General features: G+C 43.8%; 2 protein-coding genes across 4 annotated transcripts in view; one reads left to right on the forward strand and one right to left on the reverse strand.

Annotated features, from left to right (window-relative positions):
• NKIRAS1 (NFKB inhibitor interacting Ras-like 1) overlaps nt 1-5,216 on the forward strand; it is a 10,669-nt gene extending 5,453 nt beyond the window's left edge. The window contains exons 2-3 of the mRNA XM_014937665.1: nt 1,881-2,122; nt 4,849-5,216. Of these exons, the coding sequence (XP_014793151.1) occupies nt 1,881-2,122; nt 4,849-5,088 (482 nt within the window). The 3' untranslated portion in view covers nt 5,089-5,216. The remainder of the gene's footprint in view (nt 1-1,880; nt 2,123-4,848) is intronic.
• A 4,385-nt stretch (nt 5,217-9,601) lies between these two features.
• UBE2E1 (ubiquitin conjugating enzyme E2E 1) overlaps nt 9,602-25,195 on the reverse strand; it is a 45,771-nt gene continuing 30,177 nt past the window's right edge. For all 3 annotated transcript variants that reach the window (XM_014937907.1, XM_014937906.1, XM_014937904.1), the window contains 3 exons: nt 17,834-17,966; nt 11,808-11,955; nt 9,602-10,518 (listed from right to left, as the gene is read on the reverse strand). In XM_014937907.1, coding sequence (XP_014793393.1) covers nt 10,421-10,518; nt 11,808-11,955; nt 17,834-17,966 — 379 coding nt within the window. In that variant the 3' untranslated portion in view covers nt 9,602-10,420. The remainder of the gene's footprint in view (nt 10,519-11,807; nt 11,956-17,833; nt 17,967-25,195) is intronic.

Here is a 25,195-nt window from a genome sequence, read left to right on the forward strand (position 1 = left end):
CCCCCCCTCTACGGTCCCCCCCCCCCCCCCCCCCATTTCACATCAAAATTTGTTGCTCTATTCTGCTGACTTAAGTCCCAGGTCTTAATTTTTCCTCTTCGTTTTCAAGTAGGAAGTTAAAAGACATAATTTTCACTGCTCCTTTTAATGCCATTAGGAAGAGACTGTCACAGGAGAACGTGGATATATTAAGGACTGTTGAATTACAGGGCAGCATTTAGATGGTAAAAACCTGTACAACATTATTCATTGCTTTCTAAAAAGAAAACTGAGGTGCTTATGGTTCATTCCTTCTTGCCAAAGTAGTATTTACTGATGTTAGATATTTCCTTGACCTGTCTGCAATGAGGCAGAGCAAGGAAAAATATAGTGCTATATCCAACAAGGGCTCCGTTACCTACTTCAGTCTTTAAAAATGCCCTTGTAACACATTCTTCAAACACGCAGAATGCGTCGGTGCTTCCTTTTCTTTATTAACCTTTGTTTTGTCCTTCTGCTCTTAGTTTTGCTCTCGCACGTTAGCACGGCTATATTTGGAGTCGAGATAAATTAATTCAATCCAAACCTAATAAGAGTTTTGTCTGAGAAGACTGCACAGAGAGGGGCAAAAAAAGAACAGCTTGTGCCACTTTCCTGCGCAGGAATGCTGCACGCATCGTGGGAAAACATCAGCGTGGGTGGAATGCTTCAGCTTGTTTGTCAATGTGAAGGATTTTTAATAGTGTCACTGAATATAGCAAAGTCCTTATTTTCACAGGCTGGATAATCCCTTGTGTTTTCTTAAACAACGCACTAATATGGTCCCTTTTTGGCAGACAAAGAGAATAATGCGGGAGCCATCACCGTAGCCCTGCAACAGCAAAAAATTCATGTATAGAAGACAGAAGGGGAGGCAAAACAGTGGATTGCAGGGGGTTTATAGGAATATTTAAAACCAGCTCTGAAAGTGGCCCAGCTACACTATCCACAGTTTGTGGGGACCTGTAACCTTATACACCTGCATCCAGGGGGGATCCAAAGCTAAGGTGTTTTCAGGTCTGACTTGGAAAAAATAATTTTAATTAGTTCAAAATAAGCTGCCTTGAGTTACCTCACGTTTACCATGGGGAGAGGAAGGAAGGAAAGCCAATATGCAGATAGTTACTATGGAGCAGGTGATATATATATGAAAGCTTGCTACCTTGTGTGTGCTTTTACCTTGCAGTAAATGAGCTTGCTCCTATTAGCACATCTGAGTCATTTTAAATCCCTCAGGGATGGAAAAAGCTCCCTGTGTATTTGAGTAAACATAGCATGCAACTTTGCTTGCATGCAAACATCCCCTTCCCTTGCTGGCTTGATTTCACTTGTTGGTTAGTTGTGCCACCAATACACATTAATCTCCAGAATTATTCCTTTGGCTCCTGCTTCTGCCATGTGATCCAGCTCAGTATGAAGCACAGAAGTAGGCTCAAGACGTCAGTACTTGATTTTCTGGTGTTCCTTGGCTGTTCTTCCAAAAGCTGTGTTTGGGCAGGCCCGTTTGCGGTGTGTTTGGCACAGAACTGGTACCACTGGGTGGCTGGAGTTTGGGAAACCTGGGGGAAGAGCCCTATATCTTATCCTATCCCGAAAGTGCATGTTGTATAGGTTCATTTTGCAGGCTTAATCATGTGCTCATATATTAGATAGCTGTGTTTACCCAGTGTCTCTATTGTAAATAGCTGGTGCAGCGATGTGTGAACACAGCCCTGCATGGGGATGTCAGGCGAGGTCGAGTCCAGGTCAGGTCACCCTGGGAAACACGCACGGAGAGCTATTGTGGGGTAAAATTCTGCAAATAATGCTTATAGTGGTGCTGTACTTACAGCAGTTGAACTTCCCTGCTTGTTTTAAAACAGGCTTAGAAGAGGGTGCCACAATGGAAGACGTGTATTTGGCGTCAGTGGAGACAGACCGAGGTGTGAAGGAACAGCTACGGCTCTATGACACCAGGGGTCTGCAGGAGGGGGTAGAGCTGCCAAAACACTATTTCTCTGTCGCCGATGGCTTCGTTCTCGTGTACGCCGTGACCAGCCTCGAAGCTTTCCAACGAGTTGAACAGCTCAAAAAGGAGATCGATGTCTTCAGAGACAAAAAGGAGGTAAATGTGGGGTGCTGTAACCGCTTGGCTTATCCCCGTGTCAGCGGTAGCAAGTCCAGGTTGCAAAGCACAGATTTTGCTTCTGTAAAACTCGCATACAAAGGAAAACATACGTACCCACAGCCTCGGGCAATCCAGCAAAAGGAAGCTTTCTCGTGCTGGGGAAGGCTCATTCACATGCCATGCAGGTCATGCAAAAGAATGTGGGTTTTTTCCCTCCTCACTTCCTCTACTGCAGCTAAAATTCGGTTAGCTGAATGCACCAGCCAGGACACTTGTGAGTAATAAAACATATGGTCTACAGCAGTGCAGTTCATATGTTTTTTTAGATATTGTACACGGGAAGTCAAGTGCATAGAATAATATAACGAAGGGCATTATCTTTGTTTGTTTTGTATTCATCTACTTGATGGCTTACAAACTAGCGTAATTGACAATGGGTCTCCCAGACATTAGTCAATTGGCAAAGCAGCTTTAATGTATTTTAACAACCATATTGAATCAATTCAATTGTGTGAAATGACTGCTCTATTTTCCCTTAGAAAGCAGCTAGTGTTTTCAGCTGACAGTGTTCCAGCTTAGCTAAACAAATATAACTTGCATGTGGCATTAGCATTGTGGCTTTTCCTACAGTATCTTTATATTCTCAAGTAGTTTTCCCTGTTAAATGCCTTTAGCCTACAGCTTTCCAAACGTCTGGTTTATGCTGCTTGGGGAAAAAAAAAAAAAAAAAAAGTGCATGAAGAATTAATTGGATAATGGTAGGGAGAGATTTTCCAAAAATGTAACTCGTTTAGTACTGACAGCACCCAGGGTGGTGGAGGAAGGCGGGCTCGGGGTTTGCCAGCACCAGACCGTGCAGTCACGGGAGAGGTATGTTAGCTGGTGGGGCTGGTGTGAGCTGCAGACTGTCACGTATGTCAGGGACACGGGAGGCAATCACAAGTGCCCTGCAGGGCAAGGAAAGGCGGATGAGCAGGAAGTTTGTCCCAGGCACTGTGTTTTGTGAGGTCCCTGATTTGTTACTCTACAGCATGTTGTAATGCGGAGACGAGTCACGGCCCCAACAGGATCCGTGTCCCTCTCTTCTCTGTTACCTGCCAGAGCTCTTCTTTCTCGTTGAATGCAGGTATTTTAGGAAACAGGGAGAGCTTAAAGTTGTGATCTTGAGTGAGGATAAAGAGCCAAAAGACTGGTACCCACAATAAACTGGATACATTGAAGCGTAGAAGGCGAGATCTGGAGTCCCACCTTAAGATAGCATCAGTGGATTTAAAGTTTGGGCTCTGCTAGAATGCATCCTTAACCAAATTAGGGACCTACCTCCACACGAGCTGGCAGAACTTCACCTTGTTGAGCAGCACAGTCCCCTGTTGTGTGGCAGATGACAGAAAGCACTGATGGCTGGTTCCTCGCCTCTGCTGGCTGTGGGGTCTCTCCAGCACGCACCTTAAAGGCTGGCCAAATTTTATACTAAATAGAGGTTGTGTTCTCTCATACCGACAGAGCTTAACCATAGGTAAAATTCAGTTGGAGCACGTGGTAAATGCATATGAAGATTATAACTTCTTTCAGAGCATGCACAGAGGGAAAAATCTTTTTTCCAAACACCCTGGGCTGCTATAGGAAAGAAAGGAAACCTCAGACCTCACAGGTCTCAAAGGACAAACATCTCTATCTGGAAAGAAACAGAAGACATCCTGGAGTTAGTCTGATGAACAGGAAAGAGCAAGCAGGTGTGGTCACAGCAAAAACCCCAAATCATCAGCAAAAGAGGACTTTATCACTTGATCTTTGTCAAACCACTAGTGCAGAGATGATACCAGAGTTCAACTAAGGGCCTTGAAGTCTAAATATAGGCATGGTTTCCCCTAAGAGCTGATGCTGGTAAAACATTTTTAGAAAACGGTTAACTTAAAATAAGCTGGAGCAGTAACTTTAAGTGGCCAGCACTACCTCCAGCACCTCCTAGAAGGGAAGTCCTGGGCAGGCCACCCTACTGTCTCGGTGACACAGAAATCACTGGACTGACTCTTACAAGGAAGGGTCTGACTTGTGAGGGCTGCGCTGCCCCATTTTGCTAACCAGCTGCTCTTCAAACTGCTTTGGAGAGGATGGTGTTCATCTGACCCTTCCAGCGACAGAAGGCTGTCCACTGAGGTCCCTCTAGTGGCTTCAGGAGCGTGGAGAAGCGGGCAGCCCCCGGGCTGGGAGAGCAGCCACCCGTCCTTTGGGTGTTTAGCTGTCCTGCGGGCTGGGGCTTGGGACAAGAACCAAGCTGGGCAAGATCCACAGTGGTGGGCTCCAGGCTTTCTCTGCTGCCATGCATTTTTTTCACCCTCAAGCATCCACTGCCCTGACCTGCTCAGATGTCAGGCTCTTACCGTTTGTCCAGGGCAGCTCAATTGCAAAGCAAAGGGAGAACGGGGCTGTTTAGCTGTGGCTCTCTTGGGTATTGTTTCCCTTTAAGCAAACAGGGAGAGCAGGGGAAGTCCTGCGTATCCTGTGACTAAGACCAGCTCCCGGCCCACAAGCAGATGAGGCTAATTCAGATCCCAGACCCTGATCTTCCAAACTACACGCAGCTTACCTTGAGCCAGCACCAAGTTAAAGAACAGGTCTGAACTGTGTTCCTACTTGCCTACGGCTTAAAAGCACTGAGAGTGGTTGCTGCTTCTTTCTTTTTTTTTTTTTGTATAAAGCTCACCCTTTCATTTTGTTTGTAGGTAACAGTTATTGTCTTGGGAAACAAAACTGACCTCCTGGATCAAAGGCAAGTGGAAACAGAAGCAGCACAGCAGTGGGCAAGGGCCGAGAAAGTGAGACTGTGGGAAGTGACCGTGACAGATCGGAAAACACTGCTTGAGCCCTTCACCTTCTTAGCAAGCAAACTCTCCCAGTCCCAGAACAAATCAACATTTCCCTTGCCTGGAAGGAAGAGCAAAGGGAATAACTGTGATAACTAAGTTACCTGAGCATTGTCTGCTGCTGGCCAGGTCACAGCCTAAAGTCCTTTCTTGTGCCATTTGCTTCTCGCAGTTTTACTTAAAGCAATAATCTCATTCAGCAATAAAATCAGCAAGCTTATGGCTAAGAGGTATCCTTCCTTTTCATGCACTTGGCTTGAAAAAGTCACTGATGGTAAAAGACTTAAAAAGCACTTCATGAGAGGAATCACCTTGCAACAAGGGTTATGGAGGAGGGAGGGACAGGTGGACACCTCTATCAGGGGCTTTGACTACGCCTCGATGCAACCACGTTTAGGGACACATCAACAAGCTTATCACAAAGCAATCCCCCTGCAGTTCTACAGCCTCTGGTCACTAATAGCACCAGCTGCAATAAAGCATTCAGTTTGGAGAGAGGATCTGTTTGAAACGGCAACAGTCCCTTTACCTTGACTTTAAACAGGGCCACAGGGCTTTTTGATGCTGCAAGAGGCTGAGGCCAGAGTGCTGTTGCAGGAGAAGGGTTTGGGGCAGGAGGAACAACTGCCAGCAGATTTAGCTGCTGAAGTTCTGCTCGTGTCTGGAAGAACAAAAAAAAAAAGAAAAAAAACCCCCAAAATCCAAATCTTATGGGAGACAGTAGAAGAGATCTACCCTGAGATGAAGCTTGTGAGTAAAGCCTGGCAAATAGTGCTTTCAGCTCAGGAATTTATTTGTACAAACTGAAAAAAGCTCTCGGAGCACTCGTTAATTTAACTGCAACCTGAAGGACAACATAGCTGTAGGTAGGTTTGTTCCAGCATGTCCAGTACAGATCAGTCACCTTCACATGGGTGATAATTTTGCCGAGAAATTATACGGGAGGGTTTTGTAGGCAGGAGGCAGTGCCCGGGCTCTGCCGGGTGCATTGCCTCCTCCTCCTCCCTGCACAGCCCCGCTGCAGGAACCCACCCTCGGCATGAAGGTACCGGCACCAGCAACCCCTACGGAGTGCTGTACCCCTGTGCCACCAGGGAGCATCCCCGTGGCAAACTCCCAGAGATACCTGGACAAATGGCCTCAGTCTTAATCCTCCACACATCGTCCAGCAGCAGGAGCACACCCCTGTGTGTGCTGTGTGTGGCTCTCCACGCTGGTAACACTGGTGCTGTAGGGATCTGCTGTCCTGGCTCAGCCTGGCAGTGAACTAAACAAAATTGGATATAGAGGGACAGAAGGAGCAACAGTTCCCAGAGGGAGTGACCAGCTTTTGGCCTCTACCAGCCTCTCGCACTAATTGATCCTAGCTTTTCTTTGTATTTGGAGACAAGAGCGGGGAGAGGGAGTGAACTGATGTACCCAGTTCCCTCATTTTCCACTAAATTAATGTTGTTTTTGAACAAATATTGAGAATTTCACTGTGAGTCAGCAAAACCACGAGCAGTGTTTGCACTGTCATATCATAACTGCTTAACAGTAAGCGTGCTTAATGAGCACAATTAAGCTGTGTGCTTATGGCATTGCTCTTCCTGAATACTGACAAATAAAGTCCGTCAGCATTACTAATGTCAGAGCAGCAGGACAATTCACTAGACATTAAGCAGGTATTCCTGCCTCTATAATGAAGGTAGACGAAACTGTTTATGTGCTTTGCTCAATATAGTTTGGATGGCTGTGGCCAAGGAGTGAGATAAGAGAGCAATTAGGAATGAGCAAGCTCTTGTAATGCCCTGCTAGAAACATACAATTGTTCCCATTGCAACACTGCAGCTGAGTAAGCACTATAGCACGGCCTCCCCCGGCCCGGCTAGTAATAGTCATTGTCCCCAACGATGCTGCAGAACAACACTCCCTCCTCACTCATTTCCTACCCAACACACGTGTACTCAAGGCTTTTCCCTCCCCAGAAGGCTCCGTACCTGCCCGCGTGCTTGGGAAGCGGGGGTGACCTCAGAGCTATAGTGGTTCACCTCCTCGCTGCAACCTCCCACCAAGGAATTGCTCACGTTCCTCCTCTTCAGCTCTGCAGAACCCTTCACTGAATTTCACTGAATTTTTAGAGTTGGAAGGGACCATAGAGATCATCTAGTCCAACTCCCCTGCCAAAGCAGGACCACCCAGAGCTTGTCAGAGCATGTTACTCAGGAGCATCCAGGTGGGGCTTAAAAATCTCCAAAGAAGGGGGCTCCACACCCTCCCTGGGCAGCCTGTTCCAGGGCTCCGTCACCCTCACTGTGAAAAAGTTATTCCTCATATTCAAGTGGAACCCTTTGTGTTCCAACTTGTGCCCATTGCCCCTTGTCCTCTCACTGGCAACTACTGAAAAGAGTCTGGTTCCCTCCTCCCTCAGCCCGCCCTTGAGATACTTGTAGGCATTAATAAAGTCTCCCCTCAGCCTTCTCTTCTCCAGACTAAAGAGTCCCAGCTCTCTCAGCCTCTCCTCATAAGGGAGATGCTCCAGTGCTTGAATCATCTTTGTTGCCCTTCGCTGGACTCTTTCCAGTGGTTCCCTGTCCCTCTTGAACTGGGGAGCCCAGAACTGGACAGAGTATTCCAGTTGTGGCCTCACCAGTGCAGAGTAGAGGGTCCCTTCTTCTAGAAGGGACTTGATTCAGCTTCAGATCAATCAAAATATGCGAAGGCCTCTGCTAATCACACATTGTCACTGAAGCTGGCCCGTGAGCCAAGGGAGCGCGGGTTGACAAGTCAGGATTAACTGAAAACGTGTGGAGATGGCCTGGAGATGACTGGTTCTGCACCCCACCAACCCGGTGCCAGTTCCCCTGCCAAGGCTGATGTCACCTGAAGGCTGCCAGAGCTGTCTCCCATGAGATCAGCTTGCACACTCGCTCCCCTGGACACTCCGGGCTTGACCATGTTTTAGGAAAGGCAAGAGGAGACGGATCTTTTTCCAAAAAGGGGATGTAAAGGCAGACACATAATCTTCAATTTGGTTAAATTTGTTAGAAACTAGATTAGACCATTTGGGGCGCTCACACAAACAACCATCACCCACTGTTTTCTTTCACAAGCTTATTCTCATGCTTTTTAAGCACTCAAATCAATTGTCTTTCCTAAATACCAGAGTATTTCACTGACAAGTGATGGAAAATGTAGCGTCTCCTCCGCAAACCATCTATGAGCAGTGGCTGGTACCGAGTCAAAATGCAAGTCAGTGCAGCACAGATTTACACGGGGGCAGTAAGTGGAGCACAGAGCATAATGCAGCGGCCAAAGGGCAGCACACGTGTTCTGTTCTTACTACTCCACTGACTCAAAAACCCATCCTAGGTCACTGGGGTCACTTACCTGCTGCAAAGCTACACAGCCCCTTCACGAGGGAGTAGAATTACTATAACAAAGAAAAATAAATGAGGAAATTGAACCGTCTTTCTCTGTTCCTTTTAAACTACTATCCTGCTGAATAAATACTGTGCAGATCAGTCACCCCAAATCAGCTCCCTCCCCCCCGCCAGCTACAACAATTAATTGGGCACGTCCTGGTGGCACGAAGCAAGGAGCTGACAAAAACCTACTGAGATGAAGCCATTTACCCCCTCACTCAGTGAAGGAGAGGAGGAAACAATGAGCACAGGCGCTCCTGGAGTGATGTAGCTGGATATCAATAATTTTGCCAGGGTGAGCCCAACAGCCGAGGGAGCTCAAACACCAAAACACAGGCTGTGCCAAAAGATGGCAGTTCAGCAGATGAAGCTAATGTGCTACTACCCACCACCACCCAGCAAAGGAAGGATGCCACTAACTAACAAAATACTTTGGATCAAGTTAGATTTGATCTATACAGAGATAGGAAGAGAAGAATATAAATAAAATAGATACAGACTTTGTTTTAAAGTACCAAAATAAATCCGAGGGCAAAATGACCACCCAGCACCAGGAGGAATGGCGCAATGTGCAGTCCTTGCCATGTGAAAATGAATCTGTGCTTCCGGCCTTTACCGTAAGGGAGTGGCCAAAAATGCCACATCCACGACTACCCACCTGTTGCTACACACCTCAATGTACACACCATGTCTCTAGGAGATAATCTTTGCAGGTAGTTAAAGGATTTACAGATCAAGTCTCCTTTAAGGTGTCTTCTGCTAGCTTACCAGGACACCATTCCTTCTCCTCTTCCAAGTGGGAATAGAGCACTCCACCAGAAAACCAGGAAGATACTCTCTTTGTCCTTTTACCCCCTGCCTGTTTCTTTTCCAGATCTCTTGCACTTTTCCAGTTGTACTTTCAAATAATGTGCCAGCCCTGAAAAGCCAACGCTCTGAAAACTTAAGCTAAAAAGTACCTGGCCCGGACTCTGGGGCAGGTTACCTCCTCACGGGCCGTACCAGCCTGTGCAACGCCCAGACAGCAAACAGCTGAAAAAGTCACAGCTGTCATTGACTGTAGCTTGTCTAGAAGTGTCTTCCCAAAATAGCTGCAGTCGGTGCACTCACCTGCAGATCTCCCTTGTCCTAAATCCATCCGGTAATCCTCAAAGCACACCGGGAGACACTATTCTGGCAAAATGGCAAAGCAAGGCACTAAGCGGAAATCTTTTCTTCTTCTTTTTTTTTAAACATCTTTTTATTAGCACAGTAACAAATGCAGACTTAAGTAGCCCACAACATACAACCAATCCACTGAGTGACTCCTATTCCACGCCTTACAGTTAAACAGCTTAAGGTATTTCACTACAGGTTGCCGTAAGTCCTGATTAAACCCTTTATTCTTTTCACAAAGATAGATTGGCTTATAAAATAATACATTAACTACTTCTCATTTCATATATGAGGCCATATATCCCCCTCTCCGTATCACAGATCATGAGATGACAGTCTTTAAAAAGGATTTGTTAAATACCAATGTGCCCTCCATAGGGGAAAACAATCCCGGCATCTTTTTACAAAAAAAAACCAAAAACCAAAAAACAAGAAACCCAACCCAGAACAAAATAACCCCCCCAAACCCCCCCAAAAAAGCAAAAACAGTGTGTAGAGTCTTGAAAGGACTTTTACATAAATGTCAACATATGTACCTGTACAAAATTAAGCTGTTTTAATCTTTTACATATTGCAAGCAAACTGAAAACCAAAGAAGTCTAAGAAGTTTACATTCTTCTCGGTACTATATGTGAGCTAATATTGCTGAACTAATTACAGTCTTAAAATATGCTATTCCCAATTCTAGCTGTCTACTGTAGCAAGATACCTTAAGTTACAACAACAAAATTTTAGGAAATAAAAGACTGAATAAAATCTGTTATAGAAATACCCTACTCTTTACCTGCACCCTCCCTCCCCCCACCCCTTCAAAATCATAAGCAGCTCTTTCCAACACAGACAAATAATGTGAGAGTTTGACAAAATCCAGTTTATGTGGCGTATCTTTTGGTCCATTGTCTGGCCATTCTGTCATGCTCTGCTCTGTTAGTCATATACTGAGTGGCAATGCTTCCAACCAGGGGGTCAGCTGAAAAGAAAAGAAAACAAACTGCTTATTTCAGACAAGTTGCTGAATAAAAACGTAAAGGTAAGGCTGAAGTGTGAGTTTGACACAAGGGACTCACACAGGTAAGGTACATCGCAACAATCTAAATATAACAAATTGACAGTCTGTATCTTCACTGATTTGTGTGTATTTATGGTGACATACTAATCTATTGCCTATTAAAGAGTGAAATGCCAATTAAAGTTTTAAGGAGTTTAAAAGACAGTCCAATAGCCATATTTTGCATCACCGAGGACTTTCACTGATTCATGCATTTCAGGTTTTTTTCACTCTTTCTTTCTAAAAGTGCCTGGGACACACTAAGTGTACTTGTGCCAACACAAATCTGCCTTCTAGGAAAGACCAGGTCACGGGGGGAGATTTATTTTTCCAACAAGTTTATTTTTATTGTACATAGTATAGCATGAACTCTGGTGTTTCTCTCATCTTGGCAGACAAATATAGAAATAGAACCTGTAAAATTGACTTTGCAAACCAAGACATATTCTTCTTAACTAGTGTGGGTAACGGGTGGGTTAGAAAACCAGCGAGGACCACTTGTGGCATAGCTGGTCGCTGGTTTTAAATGGTTGATGGGAAGTAAAAGGCTGAGCCCTGTGCTTTCAGAACTGCGTTTGTGGCTCTTCCAGCTCTGTTTCTGAATGGCTACACTCCTACAGACCAGCGAAGAGTGTTGAACCCTTACCCAAAACCAGAGTTGGTTTGGAAGGGTAAGGAGTTTTCATGTGGAGGAGAAGGAGGACTGCCGCTTTCCTCGCAGGTCAGCCAGAGGAGGGGTGAAACCTCCAGCCCCTCTCCAGCTGCCCTGGAGAGGAAAACATGCCGAGCTGGAGGCTGGAGCCGTGATGGCCAAAGCCAAGAGAACGAGATGAGGGACACGTTATCTCTCTGAGGGCCAAGAGAACGAGATGAGGGACACGTTATCTCTCTGAGGGCCAAGAGAACGAGATGAGGGACACGTTATCTCTCTGAGGGCCAAGAGAACGAGATGAGGGACACGTTATCTCTCTGAGGGCCAAGAGAACGAGATGAGGGACACGTTATCTCTCTGAGGGCCAAGAGAACGAGATGAGGGACACGTTATCTCTCTGAGGGCCAAGAGAACGAGATGAGGGACACGTTATCTCTCTGAGGGCCAAGAGAACGAGGTGAGGGACACGTTATCTCTCTGAGGGCCAAGAGAACGAGGTGAGGGTGCTGGGCGAGGTGCAAGGCGGCAGATGGCCTGCGTGGCCGCACAGAGGACTTACCCGGGTTGCAGTCTGTGAGGAGGGAGCAGATGGAGAGGAGAACTTTAGAAATGGTTAACGCTGGGCTCCAGTTGTCTTTTAAAATGTCCAGGCAGATGACACCTTGGCTGTTGATGTTACAGTGGTAGATTCTTGTCCGAAACGTTACCTGCAAGGAAGGGCTATTAGCCAGGGTGCAGGCCGTGGGTGCGGCGACACAGGGGGTGCGGTGACAGCGATGTGACGGGCAGTGAGAAGGGAAGGGAACAAGGACAAGAGCCCTTGTCGGGACGGGACGGGCCGGTCCCTCGGCCGGGGCTCAGGCTGCCCGACCCGGCACCCACTCCCCGCGCCGCCGCCGCCCTCTGGCGGTCGCTGGAGGGAGCGCACCCAACGCCCCCCCACCACCCCGTTCTCCCCCGGGGAAGGGGGATCCCCGACACCCCCACCTCGGCCGCGCTACAGAAAAGCCATTTCCCACCGGTAGTTCCACGGTGAGACAACACACACAGCCCGAGCGCGTCTTCGATGCCGGAGGCAAATCAAAAAGAGCCAGATTTTGACCGTTCAAATCAATCAAACTCTGAGGAGCGCTCGGCGGGCAGAAGCCTCACTGGAGCCCTGGGGTGAATCCCCACAGCTCAGCAGGGCTGACAGCCCCTCTGCCATCTCCCTGCAAAGCAGCCGCCAACTTTCCAACCCTGGGTGGTTACCCTGGGTAAAACCCAAGCTGTGGGGTTTAAAAATATTTTTTTTAATTATTTCTTTTCTTTCTTTTTGTCTTTTTGCTCACAGCAGCAAAGGGGCCCGGGGTTTTCACACCAGCATTTTTCTTCCACCGGGCTCCCAAGGACTTGTAAAATCCCCCAGACGGGCCAGGGAGCTTGGCATTGCGGCTCCCATGACTTCCAAGTGATGAGAAGTTGGTTGGATTTCATTAATTTTCAAATCTGGGAGATGTGAGTGAGGCGGGCAGCTTGCCACAGAAGTCACCCGAAAGGGAAACAAAAGCACCGTTTTCAGGAGAACACAATGTGACCTGCAGAAAGGCCTCACTCCGACTCGCTGGACGAGCAGCGACAACAAATTTGGTGGAACTCGCATGAATTAGGATTATCTGCGTGAATAAAGGTTGGCGGGTTCATGCCCTAAATCCTCAGAATTTGTCAGCTCTCCACACCCACAAATTTTATTGTCTGTTTATAGGTCACGGGGGTATTTGTGAGACATGCTGGGGAAGTGTGTGGTACGACCAGAACACACCAGTGCTTTCTCTCCACATTAGCTGAGCCCACGTGTAAAACTTGCCAGCCAACCCTCACTTTTCCTACCCTCTTTCAGATGCAAAAATTTTGCCTCGCCGGCTCGGGGTGCAGGCACGGGGTGGGGTGACACAGCTACAAACCCCCCCCGTGCCCGTTATCCGTGCAGCATTCCCAAAAAGCTCCCGATGCACAGAGCACACGGGCTATTTTTGGGCTCAGACTCACTGTCACACAGCAGACACCCACACTGCACGCCTGGGGAGTCTCCCTACTTTGTTCCTCGTAAACGGCTTGGATTTTTGATTAAAACAGGAAGCAAACAAACGGGAAGGAAAAAAAAAATCCAAAACCCAACAAACCAAACCCAAATCCCTACACTTTTGCACATTGTGGGAATAGCAAAAAGCCTGCAAGGGAGCAGAGATGCGTCCCCTTCCCACACCTTCTGCAACAAGCTGCAACTCCAAAACTGAGAACCTCTGCTACTTTCTACCTGGGGAACCTTAGAGGTATAGCGGGTAAGAAACCAAAGCCAAATTTCTGTCCTCGGAGGAAAAGCAGCAGTGACTCCCTGCAGCCATGCGGAGGGAAGTCCGTGTCCATCAGCCCGAGCAGAGGGTGGATGTGACTCTGTGGTACCTGCCCCAGCCCACGCTGGTCAGGGCACAACAGAAGTCTGTGGCTTTTGCAGTTCCTGGCAAGGGCTTTGCCTCGGGTTCCCCAGCAGCCCTCAGCCCAGCCCCGCTGCTTGCTCAGTATTCCTGCCTCTGTTTGACCCGCAGCTCTGGGCTCCTTCCAAGAAAGCTTCTAAATGTAGGTGAGGTAGTAATTTTAACAGATTAAACACTTCCAGAACGGGAAGCGTGAAGTATTCCAAATTGATACAGTAAGGACCAAATTAACACCGAGGTCAAAAGTTCTAATTTGGAGAGACAGAAAGTTGTTAATCCTGATTCTGAGCACAAAAGCTAAATGCTCTGTAGGCAGCCCCTCAGTCCAGTTGATGAGTAACTAATAACAAAGAATGAATCCTGTTAGCCTTTAAGAATAAGACTTACTTTTAAATTATTATTCATGAAGGAAGGGAAAGAGAAAGAAAGACTCCCCCATATATTTGCAGAACAGCCTGGTTCCTTAAGAAACCTCAAGATATAATCCAGAAGTGTTATACCCATGGCACTAAAAGCAGCTTTCTCCAGTTAGAGGAGCTTTACCTAGACAAAGCACTGTGGGAAAAATCTAAATTTGTTTTCACTTAAGCAGCAAGTCAGAACTGGGATTGTGTTAGACACATGTAGTCCAGCTGTTTGCCATTTACAATTTTTGCTGATGGTACAAAAGCCAGTCATGCAGGGAACCCAAATGAAGCTGGGAGAGGGGGAGAAACTGGAGGCCCACTTAGAAACAAACAAAAATATTTAGTGTTAAGCCTTCATAACAACAGAAAAAGGAAAAAAATAAATCACAAACCTAGCAGATTCAGACCAAAACCAAGAGGTAGTACAATGTATTCAGGGTCAAGAGAACAGCATGTGGAATAGCAGAAAAATATACTGTAACTGAACAATCCTTTGGAAATGTCCCACCTGAGATTACATTAAAGCAGTAACAACACATAGGTAAGCACAGCTTTTGAAAAGATGTAAAAGAAGCTAATCTCAACCTTACCCTGAAGTGATAGCAGAGGTTAATTTACACAAGCAGCAAAATGGGAGTGGGGGGAAGGAAGTGGTTAGAGGTTATTAATACAAATGATCAAAGCACACACCAGGTCAACACAAGCTACTGTTTTCACCTCAATAAATGAAATCTAACCCAAGTATAATGTAACTCTTGGGAAAACGTCCATTGTAATCGTACAAAAGGGTAACAATCATCTAGTTCAGACTAAGTACTGAACTCTTAAATACTAATTATACTTGTTTATTGGATTCTCTTGAATTCAGGGCCACCCAGCATGTGCCTGACTCAGCTCCTACCTGAAACAAAGGCCAAACCAGAATACCACACAAAATGAGAAAACATAAAAGCAAAGAACAGATTAACACTAACATCTTCAAAGCATTGTATGGAATGCTCAATGAATGCAAAATAACTTCATTATACATATTTAGGACAGAAGAGAGTATCTGTCCCTGTATCAGATTTCTCCCACTGAAGTTCCTTGTACTGTTCAATGCATTTCCAAGTCAAATTTTAAGATCTTTAATTTCTCCAGCCTCAAGTACAGTAGTGCGGTCCCTCTTTTTATCCTTCCAGGAATCTGTTAATATAACTTCCAGCAAAGGCCTCTGGCTCTCCTTTAGCAACATCACAACATCCTCTCCCCAAAAGTTCGCTCCAATGTACTGGATCAAACCCTCAGCTGGAGCTAGACCTAGTCCTGAAAGGCTGCACCTGCATGTCCTCCATCACACAGCTCTAGGATGCTCCTCAACCACACGGCACTTGTCAATACTAGCTCTGCCTCAACACCTTCTCTCACTCAGATTCCTAAGGGTTTGGAACCTGCCATGATGACCAGTTTCATCTCACTTTATTTAAGAAGGTAAATCCTTTAATGACATTTCATTTCCAAGTTATGAAATCTGTTCTGCTATAGGCACTTCACCACGGGGCAGCCCACAGCAGGGACTGTCCTCGTAAAGATTACAGAGGATTCAAAAAGGCAGCAGAGGTTTTCTTCCCCTGCTCTTGCAAGGCTTAGCAAGGAAGATTCAAGGGAAACTAGTCCTTTCACTCTACACAGCTTAATCTTTTCAGAGGTCAAGGCTTTTGAAATGACCTTCAGTCAGTCTATTACTCTACTAGCGCTTATCATCAAAATGATACACTGGGTTTTGTTTCAACTGGCTGTTTCTTTATTTCTTGCCCTAAAAGACAAATACAGGAAGGCTATGGTAATTACATTAGTCCTACCACTTCCAGATGACCCACAAACAATATTTATCAGTCACTGCAAACAGCTGGGGAATCTAAAATCAACAAAGCAGTGGGAATAAAGCAGGATGATTAACACTAGCATAGGTGTTAACGCAGGAACTGCTGTAAGAGTCTTTGGTTCTCAGCAAAATAAAGGTTCTTCATTTAAACCCGAAGTACTAAAGTAGTACAAGTATGTTGTATTAGAGCACTGCCATGCTTTCTTCTAGAACCCACCCCACTGTGACTGAAGCTATATGTATTTTATTTCCATACATATATGTGTTTTGTAAACCAACTTGGACTCTGCTAGATGAAAGACTCCATTTAAATGCAACTCTGCTACAATACAGTGAATCTCCACTAAACTGGTCTTTTAAAGCCTTGCTAAGTAGTGCCTGGTGGGGTTTTTGGGGGGGTTTGGGTTTGTTTGGTTTATTTTTATCCCACCCTTCTTTTCATCTGGCTTTGTGTTTAGATCCAAAGTTAAAGGCAAAGAGATGTCTGCCAGAGACAAAGTGGGGCTGAACTGGAACAACAAAACTGTATCTTTGTTTCTGCATCAGGGAACTTGGCACATAGGGTTGTCTCAATACCACTGGTCGTTATAACATGCTCTTGTAAGGCATCAGGCTGGAGAAGCCTGGGACCATAAATGCTTCTGACCTGTAGCAGAGGAAGCAAAGGTGTAGCAAATCACACATGGAAAGGTAAAAGTTCCCTCTTCAAATGCTTACTGGCCTCATGACAATGCATATAGTTGGTTGGACAATAAATTATCTAGTGCAAACTAATTAAACCAAAATGAAAATAATGAAAACTATTCTGAACCGAATTAAACTCTAAACACCAGAGAACTATCTACGATGCCAGAGAACCTCTGAAGAGGCAGACAGGCATCAGCAGGAAACCACTAGAGGTAGACCATGCTGCTTGTGAACTGGAGCCCTAGTTTAGGGATAGAATTTAAGGTCCTGTTGATAATACCAGAAACCCTGAAGTTATGCTGGCAATAAGAGTTTTCTTTATTTGGGAAGCTCCGATTCATTTGGCTGGCATGGCCAATTAGCAATGGGATGAATGGCCTCAACTATGGTAGCAACTCCTTTCTACTGCAGACTAGACCAAAGTCTGAAGATGGGGCAGTCATTGGTATTTATCTCATCAATGCAACTATTTTTAAGTAGAAGGTTAAACATGGACATAAAGGCTTTCAGATACAAGGCAAACATGAAATGTATACACAAGCACCTCTTCTTGTAATCCAACACTCCTCCTCTGGCCAAGTATGCGAACCACAAGATAACATTCATTTGCACTGGTATTTGCCTTGTAGCCTTGGAACACAACAACACTGGGATATACGAGCTTTGCAAATATAACACACCTACAGAAAAGGTTTGTTGCTGTACAAGTAGATGAACAACACAAGTACCCAACAAAACTGAATAAATACTACCTTAGTGGCAAAACCACACACAAACGTTACTTTTATGGTAACTGGTAACTTTATGGTAACATGGTAAAATGGTTTGAGAAACAAGTACTTGTATCCTTTCTCCTCCCCTAAGTTTATTTACTTTGCAGTTTCTTAGTCCTGTCCTGATACTCCCACTAATTGCTTAGGACTTTTTATAAACAGAATCAGAAAAAAAAGAAAACAAGCTCTAAAACAGTGAGCAAGTGGATCAGAAAAGCCATTAACATTAGCTAACAGAAACCAATGTAATGTCTGAAATGAGCTTAAGCTTGTTCTTGAAGAGAGTGGCTTTCAAATAGGCTGTGTCCCATTAACACTGCTTGCTATTTGATGGGCTGGTGAACATTCATGTCTTCAGACATCAGCTACAGGTCTCTTACCTTTGGAGGCTTGAAAGGATATTCTGGTGTAAATGTGATGTCAAGGAAGAAAACACCTCCCTCATAGACTGAACCTGGAGGTCCCAGAATGGTTGATCTCCATTCGTAGATGTTATCACCTTTGGGGCCAGCACTGAGAAATTAAAAAAAAAAAAAAAAAAAAAGGATTTTTAGGAATATTAAAAAATTAAATATGAACTTTGTTCCCCAAATCTTTGTCTCTTGAAATAATGAATTAAATGCAGAAGGAAAAAACAAAGGCATTTTTGGTTTTTGAGGCTTTCTTATTCATTTGTGGGGGCCACACAGAAAAAATAAAAAAAAAAAAAAAAAAAAAGGATGTTTAGGAATATTACTACAGTTCAAATAAATATGAACTCTTACATTCTTCAAGTATGATACAGAATAAAGTCTTCAGTGCTATGCTTCATACACCACCTGGAATAAAGACAAGGATTAAAACTAGATCGCATGCTTCCAAAATCTCAGAAATCTTACCTGGATTTACCAGTGTTCCAGACTGCTTAGCAAAGCTGAGAAACCAGAGGAGGGGTATGGTTTTCAGCTTCCCTCTCCTGACATTTGTAAGAGCAGTATTGCCCAGAACTACTCCTAAACATGCTATACAATCTCAACACAAGAGAAAGGTTACGTTTTAAAGAACAATTTCCTACTGTATTTCAGAAATGACTGCCCAGGCTCAGCCTTACTAGAACTGCACCACAACAAAGACCATACTAAATAAATTAAGGACCTATGTTGATTTTATCAATCTTTAAAATTAAAATATATTCCTGAATTATTCCTAAACCAAGGCTCATTGTATAATTGAATGAAGCCAAATACATGATGATACTCTTAAATGTCAAAATTTTCTATGCTTATATAATTTTGCTCCACTGATTTCTAAAACGAGGCCACATGAACTCATCCCATTGATATTATTTGTATTGTGGAACTGCTTTTGTAAAGGGAATTAAAATCCCGGTGTCAAATTAAAACAGTGCTTTCTCAAATCATCTTTGTCTAATTGTAGATTCTCCCTAACCTGCCAGCAGCTCACCAAGAGCAGTACAAACTAAAGGTGTTACAAAACATAAATGTCTGCTTGTTGAAAATTGGTTTTAGTGGGATCCTCAGACACTTGTATTCTGTAGCGTGCCATATGTCACTGAGTATTTCTCAGTACAGCTCAACCTATAAAGCCATTAATGGTTTAGGACTTCATCGCTACCTCTTCTTTCTGTGCTGCTGTGGTAGTAATTTATAAATAAGATGCCAGAGCTGAAAACTCCCTTTGCATAAAGGGAAGTGCTGACACAGCTTTTTCCATCATGGATGTGCTATGACTTGAGAAATCTCTTCTCCCCTTGTTCTGTAAGGGGCCGGATTTTAACATCTCTAACACAATGAAAACCAGCCTTGCTCTTCTTTCCTCATTCTTTTAAAAAGGCTAATATAAGACAGAAAGATTAAAAAAAAAAAAAGGCTCTTTTCATATTATTACAATCATGAAGCAGTATTACTTGAGAGGGAAGGTAATCCAGTAAATTCAATATATGCATGACAATATGCATTTGATTAATGTGAAGGAAACTAAAGTAATTGCTATTACAAACAGAAATACAATTACAAATACATCAATTCTCAACGTATCAACAGGGATTACAGACATGCTTTTTCCCCCTGCTCTTTGCAGTACTGGTGAACGTGATCTTGACAGCAGGGGAATCAGAGGAGAGAAAGGGAGTTCCGCTATCAAACGTAAAATTTTATTTTTAGATTAAACTAAAAATAAAAGTTCATAATATGCTGGTGCTCAATAGTTCAAGGCTAGCGAAGCTATGACTGAAAGCATGCTGCCAGGGGAAGTAAAGCACGTAAGAAAGCAGTAAAGGGAGACAGGTTCTCTGCAAAGCGATGCACCAGCCACTAGGGAAAGGTTTCTCTCCTCAGAACACAAAACCCTGCACAGCTCGAGATCAGTACTAAATTAAAGTAAAAGCCATTCCATCCTGAACACTCCTGGCATCCCGCTCCACCTTAATGACTCGTCCCTGTCCTATGCAGGTCTATATATTTGGGCACTCAGTACTCTCCAGCTACCGCTTGTGCATTAGACTGGAAGAGCGTTGTATTTCAGCAGGAAGCTCTACCTCTTGAAAGACATCAGCTTAACTGTGAAAACTTACTGAAAAGGACTCTCTGGGGCACCCTTAGCCACCACTCCGAGGAATCACCTCTTTATGTACGTATTAGCAACCTACTGACACACTGCCACTGCTGCAAGTTGCACCAGCGATCACCCTCCTCTCCCTCCCCTAAAGATGGAGCTACTGAAGGGAACAGGTACTTCAGCTTCGTTAGCACCGATTTACTGCTGAAATTTATATCACGAGAACTGCCAACTGGGAGCACTTCAGCACTCACGAAACGTGATGTGCAATTAGCACTGAATACAGCCCTCCGAACCAACGGGAAATATTCCAACATTTTGTATTTCATTTCCAGCTTCAACCCAAAGGACTGCAATAAAAAAATCCCACAGACTTAAAAAATAATATATTATTATTTGTAATAGTCTTAGAAATCTCTTGTATCCTATTAGGTTTCCAATTAGAGCTATCACTGCATGCAAGTAATATACTGCTAGACCGCTGTATTATGAGAGTGCAACATCTTTGTAAGACATCAGTTGGCTTTAACAGTGATGTACTAAGCTTACCTTTTAAGCTTTTCATAATTCAATTAACAGAGCAAAATAGCTGTAGATGTCCAATTTTTACATATTAACATTGATTTCTTATAAAGGAAAGACTGAAAGAGGAAGATGCAAGCCAGCTTCAGAGTGCAATATTGCTCGGATTTAAATTAGGATTAGGTAATATCAAGCAGCTCAAGACGACCTAGTGCTTAATAGAAAAGCAATGATACTGGACCACAACATAAGTGCAGCGGCATTAACTTTTGGTGGAGATATAAAAACTGCCAAAGGTTAAAGATTACATTCTTTGTTTAAAATCCTTGCAATTATCTGCTTCAAAAGGAAATTCACTGATGCATAGCTATACAGGGCTCAGAGGCACAGCTGCCACCTTGCCTGATGAGTGTCACCACTGCTCAAATTAAGTGTCTAGATCTACTAGTGCAACATTTTAAAGCTGTCCAACATATGACCACTGGGAAGACAATTTTAACCAATTAAATAGAAATTGTTTCCACTGCAAGACAAGAGCATAAGAGCAACAACTTTCTGAATTGAACTCAATAGCCCACAACCTCTTCACTTCCAAAGAAAGAAATGAGACAAAGACCAGTAACACAGAGCAAAAGATGACATCCCAAAGAAAACTGAAAAAATCCCAACCCATCATTATCATATCAGGCAGCACGTTTCACACAGCAGCACAACTGAGATCCCTCTTCCCTGGAAAAGCAATGATGTGCTCAGTGGAGACGTGCTGCACCCACTGTCACAACTGTTCCTGATCGTCCCTGCTGCTGTTGCTGCTGGCTTGATCTCTGCCCAGCTGTTATGGCAGTAACGCCCTTAGGAAACTGCCCAGTGCCAAGGTAGTTTTTGTTCAAGGACTATTTAACTTTCCAAGTCCAGAAGCAGTGGTCTGAATCCTCCTGGTAAATGCAAGGCAGAGAGAAGTCTCAACAGACTTCTCAAGAGAAGACTCAAGAAGTCTTGGCACAGTTGAGACCAAGCTCAAGGTTGATATCCAATATCCAATCTAAATCTCCCCTAGTGCAAATTGAGGCAGTTTCCTCTTGTCCTAACACCTATAACTTGGGAGAAGAGACCAACCTCCATCTCGCTATAACCTCCTTTCAGGTAGTTGTAGAGAGTGAAAAGGTCTCCCCTCAGCCTTCTTTTCCCCAGGCTGAACAACCCCAGCTCCCTCAGCTGCTCCTCATAAGACTCGTCCTCTAGATCCTTCACCAGCTTCATTGTTGCCCTCTGGACACACTCCAGCACCTCAATGTCTTTCTTGCAGTGAAGGGTCTAACAGCCAGCCTGTGGCTTTCTCGTATTAAGCCAGCCAGACACAACCTCCACCACAGGCATCACGTGATACCATCAGCTGCCTCCTCTGCCCGGGCATCCCTGGGCAAATCACTCAAAGTATGCCTATGCCATGGAGGGGAGACAGGATTTTCTGGTGTCCACCACATACAGCTAATGTATAAAAATGCCTGGCAACACACTGCTGGTACTTTCCAGGAGAATGACCCAGGAAGAGCCCCCTATTTATGTCAACTCGCTGGTACATTTGGAAACTACCTGGTCCTTTCTAGGAGTTGACCAAATGGTGACATAAGCTTTTCCTCTAGTGAAAACAATCTGATGAATATTTCAGTTCCTCTTCTTTGAGATACAGAAAACATGCAATAGCAGATCACCGTAGTGACAAACGAATCAGAATCAGTTGATGCTACAGGCACTACGTTAACACTCTGATATACCAAAGCAGTGCATACTCTTTTTAAAAGCTAAGTAATTTAGCAGAGTAGTTTAAAAATGCCAGAGACAGCTATCCATCAGGGTTATGAGAAGAAGGGCAATTCCATGGCATGCTGAAGTAAGTAACAGCTAATGAAAAACTACACTATGTGCCAGTTAAAGCCACAAGTAACAATACCGCAAACTCATACTCCAACTACTCCATATCCCTAAATGCTATTTTTGAGGCTATTTTGCCCTGAACAGGAAGAAGCTGATGCAAGTAGCTACGCTGTTTTGAAGTTGCACACTTTTGTGGAAAATAAATATAATTTCCAAAAACACTGCAGACGTGACCTTTTCCAATGGACATAGCTCAAATCAGAAAGCAAACAACATACAGCACATGGGACTTCCAAGGTGGCAGAGAACCTAATGATCTCCAACGTAAAGCTGTGCCATTACAAACTGATAGCAACATCCATTTTTGTGTTGTTGTTTTATTTTGTAGTAAGAAACAGTGAATGACTTGAACGTGGAATTGCATCTTGGTCATGTACACATCAGCTTCCTAGGCAGCTTTCGGAAATATTTAGTTGACTGATAGAAGGTCTCTTTTTCTATCCCTCCTTCTCTTTTTTTTTTTTTTTTTTTTGAAAAAGAGAGATGCAAGCCCAAAATGCATTAGAATTTATGACTGGCAAGGAGGCAGCATATCACTCTCACATGAAGTTCTGGTGCACCTTGATTTTCCCTCCTAATCCACCCCCTCCGTGACCTCAGGGTAAATATGCTTTCTTTCCTGGTAGTCCACTAAGCGGGTCCACACTGAGCTTGCTCACCTACATTGTTAGGCTGAATCTGGTGCAGAGATGGCAGAAGTACCCCAGAAGTCCTAGACCACTCGGGGAGGCACGTATAGGGTCTATAAAGCAGCAGGACAGCTCATCTAGCCTCACCATTGAAAAAAACCACACTTAAAAAATCCCTCATTCAGAGAAATTTTGCTCCACAGATCTTTAAAGAAGCCATGTTAAAAATGGGAATGTCACAGAACAGAGTTAAAACCAAACAAACAAAAAAGCAGCTAATCCTTTGGCCACAATGTCACTTCAAAAACTTTGTATTAGTGCATAGCCCTAATTTTAGACATAAATTGTCACCTTCTGCACGTGCTTTAGCTACCAAATGTATTATTATTTTTATTACTATAGAACTGAGACACTCCACTCACAGACAGAACTCCACTCTGCTAAGCATGCTCCAGTGCAACGTAAAGGCTCCTGTACACAACATACACAGGTTTCCCAATTATAAAATAAGCGTGAAAACATTATACAGTTATTAGGAAGACATTCAACCAGACAAGACAGAAGTAGTTAAGATGATACCCTGGGCCATTTAATTGCCGTGTTTCAGTCAAGTAGTTTAAAAGTGGGATATAAATTTTTTTTGCCTCCCATTTTTAGTCAAAAAATGGAAGTGAAGGGAGAAGAAAAAAAAAAATCACAACACAACAAAACCCCTCCTGTGCAACAGGGAAAGTAAAAGGTGACATACTGAATTACCACACAACTACGTGAATCAGAGTGATATTTTTTGCTCACTGTCATTATACACAGCCAAGCTGCTCCTCTGTGTTAACATTAGCTAAAGATGATGGATTGACCATAGGTGAAATGACTATGAGCTCAATGAGAGACGTAGGGAAAAGACAGCAAGAAAAAAGGTTGCAGCTGGCTTTAATTAAAATGTAAGAAGGGAGCAAAGAAGGGAAAGGAGAGGTAAGTGAGCAAAGATGGAACATTATACTATTACAGCAATCCAAACTATAAAATTGGGAAAACAGAACTTAATTCTCCTTCTAATACATGTTCAGGGGCATGGTTTTCAAGTACAAAGCAATAAATATTATTATTTTTCCTGTAACTCATTGACAGTACTGTATTTTCTGTCTTAAATTTAAAATAGCAGTCACAATATTATTGCACAAGGGTAAGTATCTTACAAATCCCACCACATTTCTGAAGAAGAAGAGCATGCACAAAATTTCTGTTTTAGCATCTGGGAAAGCTTTTCCCTTAAGTATCAGACTAATGTAAAATTGGGGAGGGGAGGTTTGAAAAATTGCACATAAATTGCACAAAGCTTAAACTAGAGGATAAACAGTGCAGTGAATTACATTCTTACGAGGTTAAAAAAGGAACTAAATAACTAAATAGCCCTGATAATGGAGCTGATAAGGTGTTATGCAGGGATTTATGAGACTTCAAGGAAAACTGTTTCAGGGGGATTTCTTTGTGGGAAGGGAAAAAAAAAAAACAACTAGGTTTTCCAGTTTATATAAAAAATACTTGGCAACAAGATCACACAACAACCAAGAGCCTTATCGTTGCCAAGATCTCACTCTTTTAAATTACAACAGGAAGAGAAATGCCCAGGAGTACTTGCAAATTTAGGACCTTCACCTGAAATATTTCAGTGTCTGCAAAATATTACTGTGAAGTTACTACTAAACTACTTGGTGAAAAGGCCAACGCTCTTGAATAATTTCACTGCAGAGTTTGATTTTTAAACCAGGCTTCAAAGATTTAAAATAAAATCTCAGTTAATGAGGAGGTCAGAAGGAGACTTAGGATATTCTCAGGAGTGTGCTACAGCTCTATTTAGTTTAACAATAATCACTTCAATTTAGGAGCAAGTCCTCATAAAAAGGTTCAAGAGAAATTAATCCATTTAGCATTGGTTCCAAAATTGAAAATAAAACCAGCCTGGCTCAGCTCTCAAGGGCGTACATTTTCCTTTGTGGTGGCTTCTTTCTAGCCTCTTCCACCTCAAAGCACTGGAATTTTCTCCCACTACATGTAGGAACATTTTCAGTGTTGAACATGACTACAGAGAGGCCAACTATT

This window comes from Calidris pugnax, unplaced genomic scaffold, assembly GCF_001431845.1.
Source record: "Calidris pugnax isolate Ruff unplaced genomic scaffold, ASM143184v1 scaffold11, whole genome shotgun sequence".
Taxonomy (NCBI): Eukaryota; Metazoa; Chordata; class Aves; order Charadriiformes; family Scolopacidae; genus Calidris; species Calidris pugnax.